The sequence below is a fragment of the Hippopotamus amphibius genome, chromosome 2 (genome assembly GCF_030028045.1).
Source record: "Hippopotamus amphibius kiboko isolate mHipAmp2 chromosome 2, mHipAmp2.hap2, whole genome shotgun sequence".
Classification (NCBI taxonomy): Eukaryota; Metazoa; Chordata; class Mammalia; order Artiodactyla; family Hippopotamidae; genus Hippopotamus; species Hippopotamus amphibius.
In genome coordinates this window covers 68,766,332-68,791,466 of record NC_080187.1, presented here as the reverse complement: position 1 = coordinate 68,791,466, position 25,135 = coordinate 68,766,332, and the positions used below count along the sequence as shown (strand labels likewise).

Here is a 25,135-nt window from a genome sequence, read left to right as displayed (position 1 = left end):
CTTTGGCTATTTAGGGTCTTCTGTGGTTCCACACATATTTTAAGATAGTTTTTATATTTCTGTGAGAAATGCCACTGGAATTTTGATAGGGACTGCATTGATTCTAAAGAGCACTTTGGTTAGCATGAACATTTTCATATTAATTCTTCCAATTCAAGAACACAGGATATCTTTCAATTTTTTTGTGTGTCTTCTTCAGCAACCTTCAACAATGTCTTACTGATCAGTATACAGGTATTTCAACTCCTTGGTAAAACTTATTCATAAGTACTTTATTGTTCTTGATGCTACTGTAAATGGGATTGCTTTCTTAAGTTCTCTTTCAGATAGTTTATTATTAGTGCATAGAAATACAACTGATGGTTTGTATATTGATTTTGTATCCTGTACCTTTACTGAGTTCATTTATTAGTCCTAACAGTTTTAGTGGAGCTGTTAACAGTTTTCTACATATAAGACAATATCATCTGCAAACAGAGATAATTTCATTTCTTCCTTTCTGATTTGGATGTCTTTTCTTTCTTTTTTCTGGCCTAATTGCTATAGTTAGCATATCTAGTACTATATGTTGAATAAAAATGGTGAGAGTGGGCATTCAGCTTTTGTTTTTCTGTTGAACTCTTTATCTCTCTTTCATTTCTGAAGAACAACTTTGATGGATAAAGTAGTTTTGATTGAGAGTCTTTTTCTTCGAGCTATTTGAATATATCATCCCACCCTCTCCCGGCCTGTAAGGCTTCTGCTGAGAAATCTGCTAATAGGCTTATCATTACCTACCACGTAGGTAATGAGTTTTTTTTTTCTCTAGTTGCTTTCAAAATCCTCCTTATGTCTGATTTTTAAGAGCTTGATGAAAATGTCTTGGTGAAGATCTCTTAGGCATGAACCTATTTGGGGATCTCTGAGCTTATGTATCTAGGAAGCGATATCGTCACCAGATTTGGTAAGTTTTCAGCCATTATTTCTTTAAATAAGTTTTCAGCCATTATTTCTTTAAATAAGTTTTCTGTCCCCTTCTCTCTCACTTCTTCCGAGACTCCTGTCACACAGATGTTGTTTCACTTAATGGTGTTCCATTACTCACATAGGCTTTCTTCACTCTTTTTCTTTCTAATTTCTTCCTTCTCCTCTGACTACATAGTATCAAAAGATCTGTCTTCAAGTTCACAGATTCTTTCTTCTGCTTTATTGAGCCTGATACTGAAGTTTTCTATTGCATTATTCATTGTATTCTTCAGATCCAGAATTTGTTTGGTTCTTTTTATGATTTCTTTCTCATTGTTGAATTTCTCATTTTGTTCCTAAGTTCACTGAATTGTTTGTCTTCTCTTGAATTATCTGACCTTCCTTAATTATTTTGAATTCTTTTTCAGATAACTCACAGATCTCCATTTCTTTAAGTTCAGTTACTGAAAAATTACAGTATTCCTTTAGCACTGTCATGTTTCCTTGCTTTTCCAGGTTTCTGATGGTTTTACATTGATGTCTGCATGTTTGAGGATACAGTCAACTCTTCCAGCCTTTTTGGACTAGGTTGGGTAGGGAAAGACTTTCACCTGAAGATGATTATGAGCTCTGGAGCTCTGGGGCTCACTGTAGTGACTCTAGCTGGGGGGAGATGCAGCAGCTACATGAGCCCACAACAGCAGCTCCATCCCCAAGGAGCCAATGCAAGAGGCAGGACTCCGGGCAGCTCCATCAGCTGAAATCAACTTTGGTGAAGACTTGGGAGACCTCGGAAACAAAGGCTACAAACATCCATAGCAATTAGGCTCTCTGGGGTTCTTCTGCTCTCCTTTTCTCCACAGGGTAAAATTCTACTGAGGGGAACCCTCCTGGTACCAAGCTGCACTGGACTGGGGGATGGAATGATGGAGATAAAATGCTTCCTGTACTTTTCTATGTGACCTTACTCAGGTTTTGAGCTCTGCAGGGTTTCTGATGCTTCTTCATTGAAGTCCAGAGCTATCCCTGAGATACTTTCATTAGTTTGTAGTTGGTTATTTATTGTATTTGCTGTATTTGCAGGGGAGATGAGTGTTGGGACCTCCTACCCCTCCATCTTTTTTACTTCCAATTCCAATGTGACTTATTATAGCCAAGATTATAAACTCCTCCCACCCCACAAGTATTCATTCTCCTCTCTTTCATTTCAGTAACAGAACCTCTGAGTTTTAGCTAGAGGTTATAAATTCCAGTCATCCTCACAGTAGTTACAGCCATATGACTAATTTTTGGCCAATAGTATGTGAGGCAAAGTTGTAAATACAAACTCCAAGTCAAATTCTTTAAAAAGAAAATTGCCCTCTCCATTTTCTTTCACTACCATGTTCCCCATGCACATGCACATGAGGAAACCACCACAGGACATGATGAAAACAAAACAATCCTCTCCTCTGATGAGCTGGTGGACAGAAGCCTACCATCCAGGATCACCTGCCCATCTTCTGGACAGATATGTGAGAGGAAAAAAAAATCTATCTCATGGCAGTGTAGCAAATGGACTCTGGAGACAGAATACCTAATTCAAATCCTGGCTCCTCCATTTACTAACTACTTGACCTTGAGCAAGTTACATAAGTTATTTGTGTCTCAGTTTCTTCATCTATAAAAAGGAGATACCCACGCATACTGTTCTTGGGAAACTTAAAAGAGTTAATACATATAATGTGCCAGGCAAAGAGTATGTGCTATAAAAATGTCTGTTATTACTATTGTTGCCTGAGTGACTGTGCTACTTTACTGGGTCACTGTGTAACAGCAGCTCAGTCTATCCTAACTAATACAGTTACCAAACTGCTCTAAATTCTTTTGGAAATAGACTACAAAAAGTTTTTATGTTGCATATAATAACTGGGTCTATTTATGTCAATGTACTAATAGCAGTTAATCATGGATAAACAAAGGAAGAACTGACATTTGGAAAAAGAATCATTAGGAAAAAAGAAAGGACTAAATTCAGAAAAGCCTACTGCAAACAAGAGAGACAACTCTGTCCAACTCGAGGATGGAAGATGCCTTAGAGGACTGGGGCGGGGAGGGTGGGGGGGGACTCAAGGGGGGGGGAGTCAAGGAAGGGAGGGAATATGGGGATATGTGTATAAAAACAGATGATTGAACCTGGTGTACCCCCCCAAAAAAAATAATAAAAAAATAAATTAAAAAAAAAGAGAGACAACTCCTTGAATAAGTAGAAGGAGAAATGCAGTTCAGTAACAGAGAGAAAATACGTTTTCAATTTTTAATCAAACCTTTCATATATCTTCCTTTTTAGGTATTTTCCTTAGGTTTCACACTCCAGATGTGAAATGTCATATAGCTTAGGGTGTCTGAGACCTTCTTTTCTATTCCAATGACCTATTCTTATACTATCACCAGTAAATATCAATTACTATAACTTACTGTCACAATTAAAATCAGGGAATATAAATCATCCGTGCTAGTTTTCAAAATGTCCTTGGCTGCAAGCAACCTCTGAAGACTGGACTACTCCATCAGTAGTCAAGTAGGAGGCTCTGGGGAGGGAACATTGAATCCAGGAGGCTAGACTACTAGGGAATCCTCAGACACAGGGAAAATTAACTGCAGAGAAATCTCAAAGAGCCCTGTATCAGAGTCTAAGACCTGGCTTCATCCGACTGTCTGCAACTGCCAGTGCTGAACACTTCACACCAAACTACAAACAAAACAGGAACACAATCCCACCCATCAGCACACAGACTATCTAAAGCCATATTAACCTCAGACACCCTAAAACACATGACTTGACATGGCCCTGCTCATCAGAGAGAAAAGAGACAGAGCCACACACCAGAAAGCAGGCACCAGAACTCCCCCAACAAGAATCCTACTTAAGACACTGGAAAAACCCCACCACAGGGGTTAGAGAGCAGAAACAAGAGGAATTACTACTAGACAGCATGAGGAAAGGAAAAAGCAAATCCTATAAATTAGACAAAATGAGAAAACAATGAAACACCTTGCAAGCAAAGAAGCAGGAAGAAAACCCACAAGACCAAATAAATGAAGAGGAAATAGGAAAATTGCCTGAAAAAGAATTCAGAGTAATGATAGTAAAGATCATCCCAAATCTCTATAACAAAATACAGAAAATACAAGAAACAGTTAATAAGGACTCAGAAGAACTAAAGAGCAAACAAACAGTAATGGACAACAAAATAACCAAAATTTACTCTAGATGGTCTAAACAGCAGAATAACTGAGGCAGAAGAACGATTAAGTGAGCTGGAAGATAGAATGGGGGAAATAACTGCCATGGAGCAAGAAAGAGAAAAAAGAATAAAAAGAATGGAAGACAGTCTCAGAGACTTTGGTGACAATATTAAGCGCACAAAAATTCGAATCATAGGCATCCCAGAAGAAGAAGAAAACAAGAAAGGGTCTGAGAAAATATTTGAAGAGGTTATAGTGGAAAACTTCCCCAACATGGGAAAGGAAATAATTCACCAAGTCCAAGAAGCACAGAGAGTCCCATACAGAATAATCCCAAGGAGAAATACACCAAGACACATATTAATCAAGCTAACGACAATTAAACACAAAGAAAAAATATTAAAAGCAGCAAGAGAAAAGCAACAAACAACATATAAGGGAAAACCCATCAGGATAACAGCTGACCTTTCTACAGAAACTCTGCAGGCCAGAAGGGAATGGCAGGATATACTGAAAGTCCTGAAAGAGAAACACATACAGCCAAGAATACTCTACCCAGCAAGAATCTCATTCAGATTCAATGGAGAAGTCAAAAGCTTTCCAGACAAGCAAAAGTTAAGAGAATTCAGCACCACCAAACCAGCCTTACAACAAGTGCTTAAGGAACTTTTCTAAGTAGGAAACACAAGAGTAGGAAAAGACCTACAAAAACAAACCCAAAACAATTAAGAAAATGGTAATAGCAACACATGTCAATAATCACCTTAAATGTAAATGGATTAAATGCTTCAACCTAAAGACACAGACTGGCTGAATGGATACAAAAACAAGACCCTTCTAGATGCTGCCTACAAGAAACCCACTTCAGACCAAGGGATACATATAGACTGAAAGTAAAGGGATGGAAAAAGATATTCCATGCAAATGGAAATCAAAAAAAAGCTGGAGTAGCAATACTCATATCAGACAAATTAGACTTGAAGGTAAAGAATATTACAAGAGACAAGGAAGGATACTACTTAATGATCAAGGAATCAATCCAAGAAGAAGATACAACAATTGTAAATATCTATGCACCCAGCATAGGAGCACCTCAATAGATAAGGCAAATGCTAACAGCCATAAAAGGGGAAATCAACAGGAACATAATAATAGTAGGAGACTTTAACACCCCTCTTACATCAATGGACAGATCATCCAAACAGAAAATAAGTAAGGAAACACAAGCTTTAAATGACACATTAGACCATCTCAACTTAATTGATATTTATAGGACATTCCATCCAAAAACTACAGAATACACTTTCTTCTCAAGTGCACACAGAATGTTCTCCAGGATAGATGACATCTTGGGTCACAAATCAAGCCTTGGTAAATTCAAGAAAATGAAATTGTATCAAGCATCTTCTCTGACCACAACGCCATGAGACTAGATATCAATTACAGGGAAAAAATTGTAAAAAATACAAACACATAGAGGTCAAACAATATGCTATTAAACAACCAAGAAATCAATGAAGCAATCAGAGGAAATCAAAAAATATCTAGAAACAAATGACAATGAAAACACAACAACCCAAAACCTATGGGATGCAGCAAAAGCAGTTCTAAGAGGGAAGTTTATAGCAATACAGTCCTACCTTAAGAAACAAGAAAAATATCGAACAAAAAACCTAATCTTACACCTAAAACAATAAGAGAAAGAACAAAGAAACCCCAAAGTGAGCAGAAGGAAAGAAATCATAAAGATCAGAGCAGAAATAAATGGGGAAAAAAATGAAGGAAACAATAGCAAAGATCAATGAAACTAAAAGCTGGTTCTTTGAGAAGATAAACAAAATTGATAAACCATTAGCCAGACTCATCAGGAAAAAAAGGGAGAAGACACAAATCAACAGAATTAGAAATGAAAAAGGAGAAGTAACAACAGACACAACAGAAATACAAAAGATCGTAAGAGACTACTATAAGCAACTATATGCCAATAAGTTGGATAACCTGGAAGAAATGGATAAATTCTTAGAAATGTACAATCTTCCAAGACTGAACCAGGGAGAAAAAGAAAATATGAACAGACCAATCACAAGTATGGAAATTGAGACTGTGATTAAAAATCTCCCAACACAGAAAAGCCAGGGCCAGATGGATTCACAGGCAAATTCTAGCAAACATGTAGAGAAGAGCTAACACCTATTCTTCTCAAACTCTTCCAAAATATAGCAGGAGGAACACTCTCAAACTCATTCTACGAGGCCACCATCACCCTGATACCAAAAACAGGCAAAGATGTCACAAAAAAAGAAAATTACAGGCCAATATCACTGATGAATATAGGTGCAAAAATCCTCAACAAAATACTAGCTAACAGAATCCAACAGCACATTACAAAGATCATACACCATGATCAAGTGGGGTTTATCCCTGGGATGCAAGGATTCTTCAACATACACAAATCAACCAACATGATACATCATATTAACAAATTGAAGGATAAAAACCAGATGATAATCTCAATAGACGCAGAAAAAGCTTTAGACAAAATTCAACATCCATGTATGATAAAAACTCTCCAGAAAGTGGGCAGAGAAGGAAATTACCTCAACATAATAAAAGCCATATATGAGAAACCAAAAGCCAACATCGTTCTAAAGGGTGAAAAACTGAAAGCATTCCCTCTAAGAACAGGAACAAGACAAGGGTGCCCACTCTCACCACTATTATTCAACATAATTTTGGAAGTTTTAGCCACAACAATAAGAGAAGAAAATGAAATAAAAGGAATCCAAATTGGAAAAGAAGTAAAATTGTCACTCTTCACAGGTGACATGATATTACACATAGAAAACACTAAAGACTCTACCAGAAAACTGCTAGCACTAATCGATGAATTTAGTAAAGTAGCAGGATACAAAATTAAGGTGAAGAAATCTCTTGCATCCCTATACACTAACAATGAAAAAGCAGAAAGACAAATTAAGGAAACGCTCCCATTTAGTATTGCAACAAAAAGAATAAAATACCTAGGAATAAACCTGCCTAAGGAGGCAAAAGACCTGTATGCAGAAAACTATAAGACACTGATGAAAGAAATCAAAGACATACAAACATATGGAAGGACATACCATGTTCTTGGATTGGAAGAATCAACATTGTGAAAATGACTATCCTACCCAAAGTAATTTACAGATACAATGCAATCCCTATCACATTACCAACAACATTTTTCACAGAACTAGAAAAAGAAATCTTACGATTTGTATGGAAATGCAAAAGACCCCGAATAGCCAAAGCAATCTTGAGAAGGAAAAATGGAGTTGGTGGAATTAGGCTTCCTGATTTCAAACTATACTAGAAGGCCACAGTGATCAAGACAGTATGATACTGGCACAAAAACAGAAAGGTAGATCAAGGGAACAGAATAGAGAAGCCAGAGGTAAACCCACACACATATGGGCACCTTATCTTTGACAAAGGAGGCAAGAATATACAATGGAAAAAAGACAGCCTCTTCAATAAGTGGTGCTGGGAAAATTGGACAGCTAGATGTCAAAGAATGAACTTAGAACACTTCCTAACACCATACATAAAAAGAAACTCAAAATGGATTAAAGAGCTAAATGTAAGGCCAGACACTATAAAACTCTTAGAGGAAAACATAAGCAGAACAATCTATGACCTACACCAAAGCAAGATCCTTTTTGACCCACCTCCCAGAATTACGGAAATAAAATCAAAAATAAACAAATGGGATCTAATGAAACTTAAAAGCTTTTGCACAGCAAAAGAAACCATAAACAAGACAAGACAACCCTTAGAATGGGAGAAAATACTTGCCAACAAAGCAACAGACAAAGGATTAATCTCCAAAATATACAAGCAGCTCATGCAGCTTAATACCAAAAAACGCAAATAACCCAATCCACAAATGGGGAGAAGACCTAAATAGACATTTCTCCAAAGAAGACTTACAGATGACTAAGAAACACATGAAAAGATGCTCAGCATCACTAACCATTAGAGAAATGCAAGTCAAAGCCACAATGAGGTATCACCTCACACCAGTCAGAATGGCCATCATCAAAAAATCTTGAAACAATACATGCTGGAGAGGGTGTGGAGAAAAGGGAACCCTCCTGCACTGTTGGTGGGAATGTAAGTTAGTACAGCTGTTATGGAAAACAGTTTGGACATTCCTTAAAATACTAAAAACAGAACTACCATATGACCCAGCAATCCCACTCTTGGGCATATATCCAGAGAAAACTATAATCCAAAAAGAAACACGTACCATAATGTTCATTGCAGCACTATTTACAATAGCCAGGACATGGAAGCAACCTAAATGCCCATCAACAGATGAATGGATAAAGAAGATGTGGCACATATATACAACGGAATATTACTCAGCCATAAAAAGGAATGAAATGGAGGTATATGTAATGAGGTGGATACACCTAGAGTCTATCATACAGAGTGAAGTAAGCCTGAAAGAGAAAAACAAATACTGTATGCTAACTCATATATATGGGATCTAAAAAAAAAAAAAAAAAAAAATGGTACTGATGAACCCAGTGACAGGGCAAGAATAAGGATGCAGATGCAGAGAATGGACTGGAGGACACGGGGTTGGGGGGCGCAAAGGAAAGGTGGGACGAAGTGAGAGAGTAGCACAGACATTTATATGCTACCAACTGTAAAATAGATAGCTAGTGAGAAGTTGCTGTATAACAATGGGAGATCCACTCAATGCTGGGTGATGCCTTAGAGGGCCAGGATAGGGAGGGTAGGAGGGAGTCACAGGAGGGAGGGGATATGGGGATATATGTATAAATATAACTGATTCACTTTGTTTACCTCAAAAGCTGGTACAAGAGTATAAAGCAATCATATTCCAATAAAGAGTTTAAAAAAAAATGTCCTTGGCTCATTTACAGTAGAGACAAAAATACAGGAAAAAACTTAAATGGCTAGCAATAGGAAACTAGTTAGATAAATTATACTATATCTGCATGATATAACAATTAAAAGGTATGATGAGTCAGCACTTTCCAAAAGGTTTTGGAAAGTATATGCCAAGGGGTTTACCTATTGCTCCTATAAATGTGATCTTTCTATAAATGTGTATTCTCTGTTACTGTTTTTGTTAATACGAGGATTAGTCAAAAATTATCCATACTCTGGTTATATTAAAACTTCTATAAATTCTACAGCCAGAGTGTGGATAATTTTGACTCACCTTGTACCCACATATACGTATATACACACATACATATATGCACACACAAAGGAAAGCAGTGAATTTTATTCATCTTGTAAACAGTACTTTATTGAACTTTTATTTGGTCTAAGATACATTTTATAATTGATTTGCTTGCATTTTCCACATAAACAGTAACATCCTCCAGAGACACTGATATAACTTTATCTCACTCTTTTAATGATTAATACCTTTCCTTTCCCTGTCTTACTGATCTGGCTAGAACTTTCAAAACGATGTTAACTAATAATGGTTGAGAGAGCCTTCCTCTAACACTTCATAACTATTTGTCATGTTGGTTGCTGATGTGAGTTAGATAATACTCAGCTAGCTTTGCAAATATTCCTTGATTCCTTAAGAAATTTTATCTGAACTAATAAAGATTTTTATTAAATCTCTTCATGGCATTTATTAAGATAATCATTGGTTTTCTTCCTTTAACCTATTGATCAATTTAAATTAAAGTCTTAATATTACAATAAACTTACTTTCTAAAATAATCCTTCCTTTGTCAAAGTATCCTATATCTGAAAATTCCACTCAATTCAATTTGCTAATATCTTAGAGATTTATATTTATTTTCATGAGTGACAATGATCTATAAGCTGTTTCAGGTTATTCTCACCAGGTTTTGATTTCAGCATCATACTAGCTTCTCAACTTTTCTTTTTTTCCTATGCTCTGGAAGATAAAGTATAGGAAAATTTCTTTAAAGTTGAGAGAACTAATTTATAAAGTCATCACTGTTTGGTGTCTTCACTGAAGGCAACTTGATCACATATTCAGTTGCAGGTTTTCTACTATTTAAGTCAATTTTAGTCATTTATATTTCCTTAAAATATTGTTCATTTCAATCATATGTTCATATGTATTAACAAGAGTTATCTTTAGCATCCACTTAGATACAATGGATCTCCTCTATTTAACTTGCCAAAAACTTAGAGGTATATGAAAATCACTCACTAATGCTGTGTCTCTATCAATTTCTCCTTATTATTCAAATAATTATAGCTTTATCTTTATTCTAGTACTTGGCACATTTGTTATTATCTAGCTTGTATAAAATCGTATTTGCAATCTTGCTTTAAACATTTTGTTCTGTATTTATATTTTGTGGGGTAGCAATAATGTCTTCCTCACCTTTTTCTGAGCTAGGGATAACAGATACACAGTTGCCAATCTGTTTATTTTAAACTTTCAGTCTTGCTGTCTTAAGGGTTTCCAGGATGTAAGAGCTACTTAGATTTTGTTTTTAACCCAATCTGACAGTCTCTTTTTTTCTAATGGAAATATTATCCATTTAGATATCTTCTTACTGACTGATTTACTTGCACTTGCTTTGTATTCAGCGTTCTCAGATTTTTGTGCATCTTTGAAATTTTCTTGCTTTTCTACAGCAGTCAGTAATGGATGGACCACTTCAAGAATTTTTCCAAGAAAAAATATACATAATTTTATATAGAATTTCAAAGGGTTCTTAGTCTCTGAGGTCCATCCATAGATTCCTATTGTTCAGCAGATCTTAGTCTAAGGATCTCTGTTCTAGATGTTACTTTTACATTTTAAAACATATATTTGGGCCACTATTACTATAATTTCCATCTTAGAAATACAATATTATAATATTAAGAAATCTATGAATATAAATTGTAAAAAACCGAGTTTACTATAGCCATATATTATGTATCTTTCACCAAGAATTAGTTTATATATTTCAAAATAATAGTACAGCAACTATTTAGTATTACATAATTCACAATTTGCAATGTTAAATACAATTACTCTACTACCATGTCTTCTGCATTCTTGGCTTCTTAATCCATCACTGCCCTGGCTGGAGTATTATCTCATATAATTACTTTAGGAAGGGTACCTGGGCAATATGTTTCTGTACCCTTGCACATCTAAGAATGTGTTACCTTCATATACAGGTGGCAACTAATAAGGGTTCAGAAATCTTGAGTCAAAACTCTTTTCCTTCAAATCTCCAGAGGCTGCTTCACTATCTTTTGGCATTAAATGTTTAAGAGAATAAGTCTTGAGTCCAGCTCAATTCATTCATTAGCAAATGTTAAATGCACATTTATGTCTCACGCAATCTAATGGATGCTGAGGATAAAATGAAGGAAAAAACAACAGTCCTATCTTCATGGAATTTATAGTCTAACTAAGGAAGGTAAAAAATAATGAAAACTGTGATAAATGGAACCTGATATGTGAGAAAATGATGGAGAACAGGGTGTTTTCCTTGTGTCTATGCAATTGCTATTAGAACCCTTCTCTCACATCGTATTCATGAAGGTTTGTTAGTCAGTGCAAGTCTCCATTTCTAGTTCAGTGATCCATCAGTCTGAAATGAGGCAGAAAAAGAGCCCTCAGAAAAATATTACCTCTGTCATTTTTTTGCCATGTTTGATATATTCATTGAACTACAAGTCAGCTTTCTCTAAGCATGTGATTATTCTAGACACTGAATAAAGAACATTCTGGGGTATATCCTATCTCCCTCCCAGTGTTACTACCTGCCACACATAGAGAAGTCTCACCAGCTTTCTACCAGTTAGACCACCACTTAAACCTCTATAATCCTACATTGTGAGAGAGAAAGAAATTCCAACAGCTCCTTGATTATCCCTCCAAATTAGGTACTAGTGGCCCTCAACCTGGAGCCAGAAGTACTGCATTTCACAGAATGGTGGATAGAGTTGACACTCTTCCTTAATCTATTCTTTTCTCCACCACGTTGAGAAAAGAATGTCCTATGTTTATTTCAAAAGAATGTTCCTTTTATCTAGTTTTCAGATTCAGTACAATTTTTTCCCCTATTTTTAAAGTCAGTTGGTAATTTTAAATGGAATGAGAAGAAGGAATTGGATCACTGTTTTCATTTAGCTATTTTTAATCAAGTCCCAGACTTAGTCTCAGACTTTTAAACCTTTTAAAGGAAGTTTCTGAATAATCCATTTTGATATTTTGTGTGGACTGAACTTCTACTTTAATAATTAAATACTTTAGAAATGAAATCATGTCAAAGTACTCTGAAATATATACCATAGACAAATCTATATTAAGGATAATAAACTAATTATAATTACTTGAAAATTCTCTTAAATCACTTAAAGAATTGCTTTTAAATATAAATAAAAGACCTTTTATTTTTTTAAAAAGTGATCAACAAGAAAATACTTTAGAAATTCTATTAATAGCCTAGACTACTTTCTCTTTTTAATTTTGCTAGGTCTTATCAAAAAAATTCTGCTTTTTCCCCACAGTAAGAAGTATAAACTCTTACCTGCTTTGCTATATACATAGTATTGTACCAAAAATGACAGAGCCAATTTATGATAATTTCATATTTCTGTCAGATAAGTAACTGTGCAACATAAACCATAACATGCTTAGTGATTAGACATCTTTAACTTTAAAAAAAATGAAGCTCATTAAAAAAGCTACAAATGTAAGCTCAAATATAATTACCTAAACATCTGATGTTTACGTTCTTGTATTTTGAAGATTTATGTAAACTGTCAAATACTGTTCCTATATTGTGCTTAAAGTTTTTCACAATTAACATTTACACACATGTAGCACACCCCACATTCCTTCCCTTAATTACTCAACTGCAATTTCTTATATTTGAAGGAATATTTATTAAGTAAAATTAATCTAGAAGTTTATCATGTTCATTAAAGCCTTCTTTTGCTAGAGAGGTGAACAAAAGCAAAAATAAAGTCACACAACTTCAATAACCACTGAAAGTCAGCAAGAAATATATGGTCCTACCTTCAGGGGGTAAACTGTAGAGCTGGGCCACAGGCCCAGTCACAGGAATAACTGGTAACTGGAAATGGAAAGAACTTTTAATCGTTGGGAGTGGCAGGCGATTTTTAGGAAAACACTTCCTCATTATCAGACTGGAGGTGTTGACAAGAGGATCAAGGGTCCTGACTGCCAAACATTCCTGGTTTATAAGAAAAGAAAAGAAAAAGATAATGTGCCTTTGGTGAATAAGCGAAACAATTTTACATTACTTCAGAAAGTAATATATTAATAATTTTCAAAAGGCAAATATCACAAAAACCAATATTTGTAACATAATTATAAAATAGCTTTGACTAATTAGAAATATCTCTTTGTAAGTAAGAACCTCATATGGCAAATTTAGCAGTAATTTTCCTTAAATATTTTAACTAAGCAGAAATCAGTACCATCTTTGGTACCAGAAGTCACCAAAGCACTAACTAATATCTATGAGTGACTTAGGCAGCATTTAGCAAGCCAAGGGCATAAAATAAAAATGAAAATTTAAGGAAAGAAGAAGAAAGATTAAGAAATTAAGAAAGGTATAAGAAATAAAAAGGAATGTGCATTTGGCTGAGCCTTTCTCAGAATTCTATCAGTTATCATGCAATAGCATCTCTAATAAGTTAGCTGTTCAAGTTATAAAAGAATAGCTTGAATATCACAATTTTAAGTTTTAAGAGTTCAATTTGCTATCTGGTATCTAATCTTGAGAAGGAATAGTGAATAGGGGATTTGAAACTATTTCATATAACACTGTTATTATTATTGACAACTGACATTTAGATGGCTTTAGATGGCACTTTGATAACCTGTGAAATTTTCAATAGAAATCTTCACATCTGTCAAAACAGATGAAAAATTAAGGCTCAGAGATGTGATGTGGCATAAACAAAGTCACCCAATTCTTGCTCATATATTCAAATATCCATCCTGTCTATATTAGGAATAATAAAAATAAGTGCATATGATTGATCTAGAAAAGAAAAAGCTGAGTTAACACAAAATGTGTGTTCATTTATCCTAACTACTCTCACGTAGAAAAAGATTATTTGTTGTGTGTAAGACCCGGAGGGCACAAGCAAGATGACTGGTTGGAATTTTCAAGGAGACAGATTTCGTTCTAATAATTACAGCCTTGTAAAAATAAAAGGTTACTTTGCAACATCTCCACTCTCCATAACTGACAGTCTTCTATAGATGCTAGAATCTTGCTAAATACTTGTTGAGAAAGTTTATGCGTAAGACTGCTGGCAGAACCAGCATTCCTAACTTCAGGTTTCACTTTGGTACCTTCGCTATTTAAAAATATTCTCTCCAGAAGAAAGACACTAACACTCACAAACAACATATCTGCCTCACCAGCCATAAAGGATTCAGGAATACTTATGAGGAAAATATATGAAATTGAGTACAGCCAACTGCACACCTTAGAAAACATGGCTATAAGGAATCCCTTCCTGCCCCGTGGAGAGATTTATACATCTTCCTTTTACGAAAAATCTGATATTGCAGAGATACGCACTGAGCACTTTCTCAAACTTAGTCTGAGGTCACGTGAGAAACGATTATGCCTTTTGGTTTTCAGATTTTTTAAATATATTTATCATACTTTTTGAGTATTTTTAGAAATTCTAAGTTTTCTTAAGAACCAAATCCTATCATGAATAATCATAATAATAGGAAGAAAATTAAAAACTCACTTGTGAAGTGTTATAAAGAATTTTCATTCCATTGGCATCAACAAATGCTTTTCTTCCCAACTTGATGTTTGTAACGCTTTTTAAACTCTGTAAAATTCCTTTTCGAATGAGCATGTTTCTATGCCGATTATCATGGCGGTGCCAATCTACATAAATTGTTAAAAGGACCTGGACATATCCTCTGTCTACAGCTCTCCTGGCATTTGTTTCTTTAACAAAAGAAAATTGAGAAAGAATATTTTTTAAAGAATAAGAGACACCAGCAGAATAAATCAAATTAAAAACATAACCACAATACTGTAATGATTTCTTATAATTCTTTTTTCCAAAAAAAAAAAAAATATATATATAGCAACCACATATTTAAATATTTTTTAGCTAAACAAAATAAATATGACAAGTTCCAGGTAATTTTCCAGAAACCTGCCCATATAGTGTTTTGTGGTTAATAAATATATCAAAGTATCTTTAATACAATTAAGGTTATATCTTTTTAAACGTTAATACTAACAAAACTTTCACATATTTTAAAACTTATGAATACACTGACTTTGATTACACCAAAAGGAATATATAAGCCATTAACTTACTAGCTGTGACTATGATTTTGTTAAAAGCCATTATCATTATTGCAACTTCTATTACAATCTTCATGTGAAATTAACTCCATTGGACTGTAGCTCCTACTACAAATTTTATGTTTCCATTGAAATTATTTTAAATTTTAATTACCCTGACGATTACATAAATATCCATGCTATAACAAAGCTAAGTTAAAAATACCTAAACAACTTTTCACTAAATGAAATGTAAGAAGTATTATATGATTAGAAGATGGTGCTTTATTGTCATTAATTTTTTAATGTATGAAAACTACATCAAAAATTCTTTTGTAAACAGTCAATTTTATTGGGGTAAAATTAACAAATAAATCCAAAAATTTGATCTATTTTACTTTTTTAATGTTAATATTTAAGAATTTTAACCAAAAGTGTGCATTTCACCAAGGTGGGAGCAAGGTAAACATATCATAGCAACATCCTGAGCCACCCAGCACCACATGGGCGGACCAATGGTAAGAGTGCAAGATAATGTGGAAGACCAACCCACCTGAGGTTGTTTAGTTATAAAGAAATACCAATCTCTTCCTCAACTACGTTCACCTATAAAATGACCCCTGGCTCATGGCATGGACACTAACATAATACAACAGTAAGGCTGTGCTGCTTTCAGTGGCCTGAATTACTACAGTTTTAAATGTGCTAATACACACCTAAAACATAAAGTAAAGACACTGAGACCAACAAACTTATTAATGCCCTCTTAGAAATTATATTCTGATATTAGAGAGCTCGAAGGAACCATGAGGGCGGGGGGGAGCACTTCCTTATGTAAAAGGTTTAATATCTCTATTGTGTCTGTAAGAACTAGTTTGCTAAGGCTGTGGCCATCTACAAAACAGTTCAATAGTTCTGACTAACAATAGTTCCATGTATTTTAAACAAATATACACATTTTGTTTACACCAACTGGAATACTATAAGCCTTTAGTTTACTAGCTTTTTAGTATTACCAGTATTACTTAAAAGATATTACTATCATAATGTCTTTTAAGAATGATTCTCTTAGAAGACATTATAATCACTGTGTAACTCCTATTAAAAACTTTTCCACTGTAATTCCCAAAAGCCTAAATGGTACTCCTGAGAAATATTTAAATTCTTCATTGAAGATCAAATAAAAAACTTGTCCATAACTCAAACACAGGTGCTGAGTGACCCTTAAGAGAAGTGAATAGAGCTATCTGCAATCCAGGACCATTTATTTGTCAGTTACTTTTTTACCTGATGGAGCAAATAGATATGTTTGCCCACCATCCTCCTTTGAAGGAGAAGAAGGGAAGGAGTAAAAGGGAGCTTATTATTTAAAACTGAAGATATCAGCATTTCAGTCATTTTAGGTTAACTGATTTCTAAAAATACCTGAAACTTAGAATTTTAGTTTTTACTGGCAGAATTAGTGACTTTGTCATCAGTGAGTCTGAAGATTAGTAAGCTTTAATAAGAGGTTAGATTTAATGGCTATTTTAATCTACTCTAAATTAAAAAAATGCCTATATTAATTTAAAAATTAATCTTTAAACAATTTGAACCACAAAGGCAGGGAGGGCACATCAAAGAAAGGCTGCAAATATCTTTGAAATTAATCCAAGAATTCTAATCTTGGTCTAAAGTTTATCACATCATATATGAAAACAAAGCTACATAGCTAATCTAATTGAATACCACACATTTCATTCCAAGGATAAAACTGTTAACTGAATTTTATGTATTCTAGTATATAGTACTAATACCTAAGGTGATTTTTTTAACTTAATAAATCATTACCAAATACCAGATTTTCAATCAACTAATCATTTGCTACTATTCTTCTCATCATTCAAACTTAAGGGCAAGCTGGTCTCACCCTCGATATATAGTTTTGGAGAAAAATAACGTTGAAAGCCATCAATATAGATCTTTAGGACTAAATGTTACTGTGGTTAAATAAGATGTTAATTTAATCAACCAATGGGAATGGGAGTGCTAACAAAAACTAATATTTAAAATACAGATACTGAGTATCATGGAAAGAAAAAAAGCACATAATGCAGATGGTTACTCTTCAAAAGCACCATATTGTGATAAGACACATTTCCTCCAATACTTTAATTGTGAAGATAAAAAAAAATTGTGCTTTACTTTGTAAATGCATTTAGTAAGCTGTAACTTTACATTGTCATTTTTAATGTTATAAATTTGAATTTTATGGTAGAAATAAAACTTCTAATAAAGAGGTTTTAACTGAAAATCATGTTATATAGAGACAGTAGTTGTCAAAGATATTCTTCATGGTAGATGTTCTCAAGGCCATGTTAGTGTCACTTTTTCAAAATGATACTATATAATATTTACATCTGGCTTTCCCCTACTAACAAGGCTTTATGTTTATAAAAGTAACTTAGAAAAAGGAAGTCAATATATTTGAATAAATTATATAAATGTACTGATAAATTAGAGCTCAATAAACATAAATGACATTCATTATGATGTATATCAATCAACTGTACTAAAAGATAAAATCAACTTTGACAGTAAATTATTATGAACAAGCTTTATAACCATAAACTAAATCTACATTTCAGTTTCTTTAACATAGTAGATAGAATACTCAGAAAAATAGTATCTAGTATTTCTAGTATTTAAAAACTTACTTGATTTTAGCAATGCAGCAAGAGTGTCTAAAGCAACCCTGTCAACATGAGAAAACACAAACAACAACAGAACTAGTAAAATTAATCTACAATAGTAAATTCATACAATCTTTTTAGATAAGAAATTAGTATCTACTCCAAATGTCATTTCTGTTATAGTCAATTACATATGGTGTTTCTCTGTATGCCTCGCTTTTTTCAGGTTAAAATTGGATATGAGGAAGATTGAAATGTCAACAAAAAAGACCCAAAAAATGTTTAAGAAAGAAAAAGGAGAAAAATAACAATGTCTAAATCTTCATATTGGAGGTTAGAGGAATGGCATCATTGTACCTGTGTCTGACTGGGACAGAGTTCACTAAGAATCATAGACTCTGATTCACAAAAAAATTAAAACAAAAACAACTTTTAACACAAAGTTTGTAACTACAAAATTCTATAGATATTCGTAGCTATCTGACTTCAAAGTATTTTAGCCCTATCAAGCAATAATCCTAACATTTATTGTGATAACAAATGTAAAATATTTTGGAATTAGGAAGTTTGGGGAGAGGAAGTATTGAGCCCTTAACATTTTTCAGCCATACAGCACCAAGAGAATAATGACCTAATTAATACCTCAAAAATTCTTACCACCCATTAGAGGACTTATATTTTCTTTGAACATAAATGTGCAGTTACACACAGTGAAATCAATGGCCATTAAGCAGCTTTAAAAATATATATAACATCACTGTGGAAAACCTGTAATTCAAATACTTTTTAAAAAATGAGTTACTGAAGAAATGGCACTTTCAGGAACTTTAAAAATATAAGGCTACATACTACAGTACATCTTAGTAAGATTTCAACAAGGATAATTAATTTGTACACTGTCAAATTTAAGCATTTCACTCATCACTAAGCATTTGTTGAATGCCTACTAGATACCCACAGTGGCAGATTCTTTATAGGTATAAAATTAGAAAAGAAAGTTATCTCTTGGATAATTTTACAATCTAGACAATGTAATAAAATGTACACATCTATGGAAAAACACATCTATGGAAAAGCTACTCAACAAATTAAAAATGAAAACAAGGTAATAAAGTTATAAAGCTGCATACATACTAGCGGTACACATAGCGTGACCAGATGATGACTTCTAAGATGACTCAGAAGATTTAAGACAGATACTGGTTTAAGGTGGATATTGGTTCATAATAAAACCTGAAACAATAATCCAGGACTAGGCACAGACTAAGTAATCATTTATAATAAAGGCTCATCACTACCCTCTAGAGCAAGCTGTTAACAGTTACACTTTAGTTTATTGACACAAACAAATCAACCCTATAAAGCTTTATTTATGGTAATATTTGTAAAATAAAAACAACAGTATATGCTGTAAAGAATATAAACTCATGCGTTTATACTTTCAAAACAATGTGCAGTTTTGGTAATGGTGAGTTAAAAGTAAATGAAAACTATAAAATTAAAACAGAATTTTCATAGCATTGAATCATTAGTAAGAAACTCTTCATAATCTTATAATTATGCAATAAAATGCACTTAAGACTGTAAATCTATCAGAATAAGGATGGCTTTTAAATTGGTCAAAATTAAACACAGAACTAAATGGATCTTCTCAGTAAAATGGCAATTTTGGGGAAAAAAATGGAAAAAAAGACTTTATTCAGCAAGACCTGATAAATGCCAAAAATTGTTACATGTGCCTTGTATATGTGTTTTCTAGTTTAATTCTTTAAAAAAAAAAAATTCTTTAAAAAAAAAAACCCTAGTCCATAGAAATGGCACATTTTATGAATAAGGAAACTAAGGATTTCAGAATGTAATATGCCTAGGGTCACGTAAAAACTAAGTGATGTGAAAAATAAATCATATAAGATTCTTGTTGAGAAAGAAAGTTATGAAATCAGAAATGTCAGTCTCCTCCAAAAAGATATGCTGAAGTCCTAACCCCTAGTACCTCAGAATGTAGCCTTATCTGGAAATGGGGTCTTTGCAGATGTAATTAGTTAAGATGAAGTCATGCTGGGGTAGACTGCCCTTAATCCATCAAGCCTGATGCTTTTATAAAAAGAGGGAGGACTATTTGAAGACAGACACACAAGGAGAGAACACCATATGATGACAGAGGCAGAGACTGAAATGCTGCAGCTACGAGCCAAGGAACACTAAAGATTGCCAGCAAACCACCAAAAGCTAGGAATAAGCAAGGAGGGATTCTCCCCTGCAGGTTACAAAGGGAACACTGGTTGTGCTAACAAGTTGATTCTCAACTTCCAGCCTCCAGAGACAATAAATTTGTTATTTTAAGCTACCAACTTTGTACTAGGTACTTTGTTACAACAGCCATAGGAAACTAATACAATCGCTAATACATTGCAATCATTGGCAATGAACTCATAGGATTTTGCCATCTACAGCTAAGTCTTCATTCAAAATTTTTAAAATCTTAAGAGTACTTTCAGACACAGTCTTTCTCCCTGCTGGCAGTTGTTTACAACACATATGAACCAAACAAAAGTGCTCTGACATTTTTCTAAGCCTTAAACTACATATTTTTCTCTTGATGTTTATTTTTCAACACTGGCAAAACTGGATATGCACCCAATTCCTTCTGCCCATCATGCTTGTTCCATAGCTCCATTAGATGAAAAGAAATTATGAAGTAGGGTGCAAAGTCGTCTTGACAGTTTTACCAAAATGGTTTTTAAAAGGTATTTTTAAAAACTTTAGTACAAAGGAATTTGTGAAATTCTATGTCAGTTATAAGCAAGTATGGGGTTTCCTAGGTGGCGCAGTGGTTGAGAACCCGCCTGCCAATGCAGGGGACACGGGTTTGATCCCTGCTCCAGGAAGATCCCACATGCCACAGAGCAACTAAGCCTGTGTGCCAAAAAAAATAAAATAAAAAATAAAAATAAGCCAGTATGAATTTAAAATATAAAAGTTACCCAAAAATTACAGAATAGTGCTTATTGAAATGTACATTTTTATGTCAATTGATTAGAATTTCTCAGCACCAATATTTTATACTTCCTCATACATTTTTCCAATCTTCGTAAGTCCCACACAGAGTAACATAACTAACAATGGCTTTAAAAGCAGCCTGTGGTTTATTCATTTAGGAGCAGTGAAGGAGGAAAAGCTTAAGCCCCAGGTACTCATGAAGTTATTTAAGTTGAGGGGGTCAATCCTTGAGATAACCTCCAAACCTGTAGGGAAACTCAAAAAGATAGAGTTATCATAACTTTCAGAGTTGCTTCCTTCTAGATTAACAATGTTTAAATCTAAAACCTAAAATTGGAAAGGAAAGGAAATCCTAAAGGGAAGCATCGTCCTTCAAACATAAACAATAACCCTCAATCTTCTTCAACTAAATGCAGGACATTGTTTAAGGGGAGGAAGAACTGGTATACAAATGCTCTACATGCTAAGACTGTTTAATTAAGGGGGAGATCCTACATTATTCAAAATAGTAAAGGAATCATGATGTACATGTCTGGTCAATGAATAGTTTATCCTTTCTAAAGTAAAAATAAAGTAAAAAAAGGTTTTTCTCTTTAATATACAGAAAAAAGAATGAAGGGATAATTTAGATAACTACATTCCTTCCTCAGAAGTTTAGACCCACTGATTTCTACATAGTTTTGGAAATATTCCATGTTGTATATTATAAAGATTACTTGCAAAATGTTCTCTCCTCCTAGGAACTTTTTATATTACATTTGGTAACTTGGTTACAACAGAGTAATGTAAATCTTAAGCAGGAGATCATAACCTAGATAAAGATTAATTATAAAGTACTTTAAAGATCAAGAAGAGAAAAGCCATAAAAATTTTTAAGATAAAGAATATATTTTTAATATTAACTAGGATTCATTCACATCCACATTACTACATTACTTACCTAAACTGATTACACTGCATTAATACAGGCACTGTGCTAATTACAGCAATCATCTCATTAAATCCTCATAACAACCTTATGATGTAGGCACAAACACTACCATTTTACAGACAGGAAACTGGGGCATAAAAAGTCAGGCAACTTACTTCATATCATGAAGCCAGTAAGTGATAGAGCTAATGTGTAAATCCAGTTCTGCCTGCCTCCAGAGCCCACTCACTACACTATACCAATTCTGGAAACTGGTTTTACTAATTGTGATATAATCATTTTCTTTATCTTGTCACATTTCATCAGATGATCAAAGACTGTGTGTATGACCTTTACACAAGTAAGTATGTTGTCATCCCACCAAATAATATTTAATAAATAATTATATGTGCAAATAAGCTCTCATTTTCAAGAAGGGTACATGCTAAATATTTGACCTTTATTAAGAAAGGGTGAAAAGACTGGGTATGTTCTGAACCTTATTCATTTGTAAAATTTAACCAAATAGTTGATGTGGACAAGTTCTTCCTTATAAAAGAATCACAGCTAATAAGTAGAAAGAATGAGAAAATTAGAAAAGTCACTATTTTGCAACCTTTTAAGAAATAATGGATCAGGCAATGTCATGAAATATTATTAGGTGAAAGGGGATGGACGACTTCAACTCAATGATTTTAAGTGGTGCAAAACAGAGACCCAGCACCATCTATGAAGTATTTTGACCATTAAAAAAAAAATCTAATCAAACCTCAAGGTCCATCAGTCTACAAAAAATTTGAGGGATATACCTGTAAGTTAAATGACTCCAGGATACAGTCATCTTAATCTATTTTGGGACATTCTATAAGACGTCAGTCACACAGTTCCTTCAACAAATAAACAAAACAGAAGCAAAAAATAGGGAGCCTGTTAGTGACTGTGAAAAATTATAAGACTTATCAATCAAATTGAATGTAGAGCCTTTATTTGGATCCTGATTTGAGCAAGCCAACTGTAAAAAAGAGACATTTCTTAGATAATTAGAAAATATTAGATGACCTTAAAGAATTATTAATATTGTTGAACAAAGAAATAATACTTTGGTAACACAAAGAAAAAGCTCTGTGTCTGATAGTGGTCACACTGAAGAATTTACAGAGTAATGTAACGGCTGATATTTGCTTTAAAGGGCATTTTGAGATAACTGGAGAAAATTAAACACACTGGATGTTAGACTGTGTTAGGGAATTAATAATTTTGTTGAGTGTGATTATAGTATTACGGTTATTTTTTAGGACCCTATTTAGCAGAGTTACATAATGAAGTATTTAGGGGGAAAATGAGAAGATATCTGGTATTTGCTTACAGAAATTCATATATATGTGGATAATATCTGGGATTTGCTTAAAAATACCCCAGGTAAAATAAATAAAAGTGTGGAGGGGGAACAAATGAAACATACATGGCAGAATATTGATAACTGTTGAATATAAGTAATTAACATAATAGAAATGCTATATTTGTTTGGAAAATTCCATAATAAAAAATATTTTTAAAGAATGACCATTAATATGGCTTAAGAGATTACTAAATATAATGAAATAACTGGAAACCGCTTTCATTTTCTGAGGTTGAAAGACCTACAAATGAATGTACATTTATTTATTTATTTATTTATTTATTTATTTGTGTATACACACACCCACACACATACACACACATATATAACATATATGTACGTATTTCAAAATAAGAAAAAGAATGACATTATTTTGACAAAAAAGAAATGTATAAATTTAAAATATATCCAGATAAATGTGAGAATGAAGGAAGTAGTCATTAAAAGACTGTAAAATTGGGTAGGGAATATAGTAGGCACTCAATAAATGTTTCTGAATGAATGATACTCTATAAATGGTCTTTTTTCCTATTATAGTATGTTCAAAGTCTAAATTTCGATAACACTAGGTTCAATGAATTTATTTTCTAATTTTGTTATGTTTTTGAAGATTAACCTTTATACTAAAGAAAATCTTTATCATAATTAAATCACTACTTAAGAACTAAGAAAGGACTCTGGATACAACTTAACTTAACCTGCTCATTGTACAGATCAAGAAGATAAGGCCCAAAATAACAAAGGGTACACCTTTATTTACACTTAAGACATTTACTCACTTCATAAGACCGGAATTCTTCTTACTAAATGGTCCAATGATTTTAAACATCAGTTCCACAACTCCATTTTTCCCTAAGGATACGGAATTCACAGCTGGGAAGGTGAAAAAAAGATGTGAAGTGATTTAAAAATCTCAGTGAGTAGAAATGTGTATACACGTAATACACAACCAAAAACTTAAACAAATTGTTTAGTAAATGTGAACTCAAGTCCCTCATAAAGTCCACCTCTGTCAATACTTTAAAGGAAGATTTTTTTTTTGGCTTTATTTTTTACGAGAATTTGCAGGAAAATTGCAGTTATATGTTGTTAAAACAAAGTATTACGCAGAGGCATGCCAATGGGAAGATAAGGTGGGAAAAGTAAACAAATTATAAAAGGTTCTAGAAGTTATTAATTCTTTCAACTATAGGGAATCACCCAAAAGGAACAACAAATCAGATCTGCATTTTAGATACAGGTCAGATCTAACAGCATTGTAGAAAAGATGGATTTGAGAGATATTAGGAGGCTGTGGTCTAGGTGAGAGGTAATGAGGACCTTAATTAAAGCAATTGCAGTAGTGAAAAACAGGTTAACAACTTTAGACAGAACATGCAAATAATTACCTAACCAGAAAATTGTGACTGACATTTTCAATCCTGAACAAATATTTTTTAAAAATTATAGAAACAGTGATTACTAGCCTCCAGGTGATTAAATAAAATGCCACCAAAAATGCAGTTCCCAAAGTTTTGTATGACTATTTTGATTTCCTCTGTATCTGTTTATTACTCCATTATCGCTTCTAATTTTAGTCTGTTTTGTCTTCCTTTTTCCTTAATTGAGGTATTCAGTGGTTTATGTTTTATTTTTAATCCAATTGTTTTATTTTTTAAATCAG

General features: G+C 33.5%; 1 protein-coding gene across 5 annotated transcripts in view; it reads right to left on the bottom strand.

Annotated features, from left to right (window-relative positions):
• AGTPBP1 (ATP/GTP binding carboxypeptidase 1) overlaps positions 1–25,135 on the bottom strand; it is a 184,798-nt gene that overhangs the window by 96,446 nt on the left and 63,217 nt on the right. For 4 of the 5 annotated variants that reach the window (XM_057722059.1, XM_057722060.1, XM_057722062.1 and 1 more), the window contains 4 exons: positions 24,252–24,345; positions 18,188–18,225; positions 14,935–15,143; positions 13,214–13,391 (listed from right to left, as the gene is read on the bottom strand). In XM_057722059.1, the coding sequence (XP_057578042.1) occupies positions 13,214–13,391; positions 14,935–15,143; positions 18,188–18,225; positions 24,252–24,345 (519 nt within the window). Of the gene's footprint in view, positions 1–13,213; positions 13,392–14,934; positions 15,144–18,187; positions 18,226–24,251; positions 24,346–25,135 lie in introns of those variants that run through there. The other variant, XM_057722063.1, reaches the window with a different exon arrangement.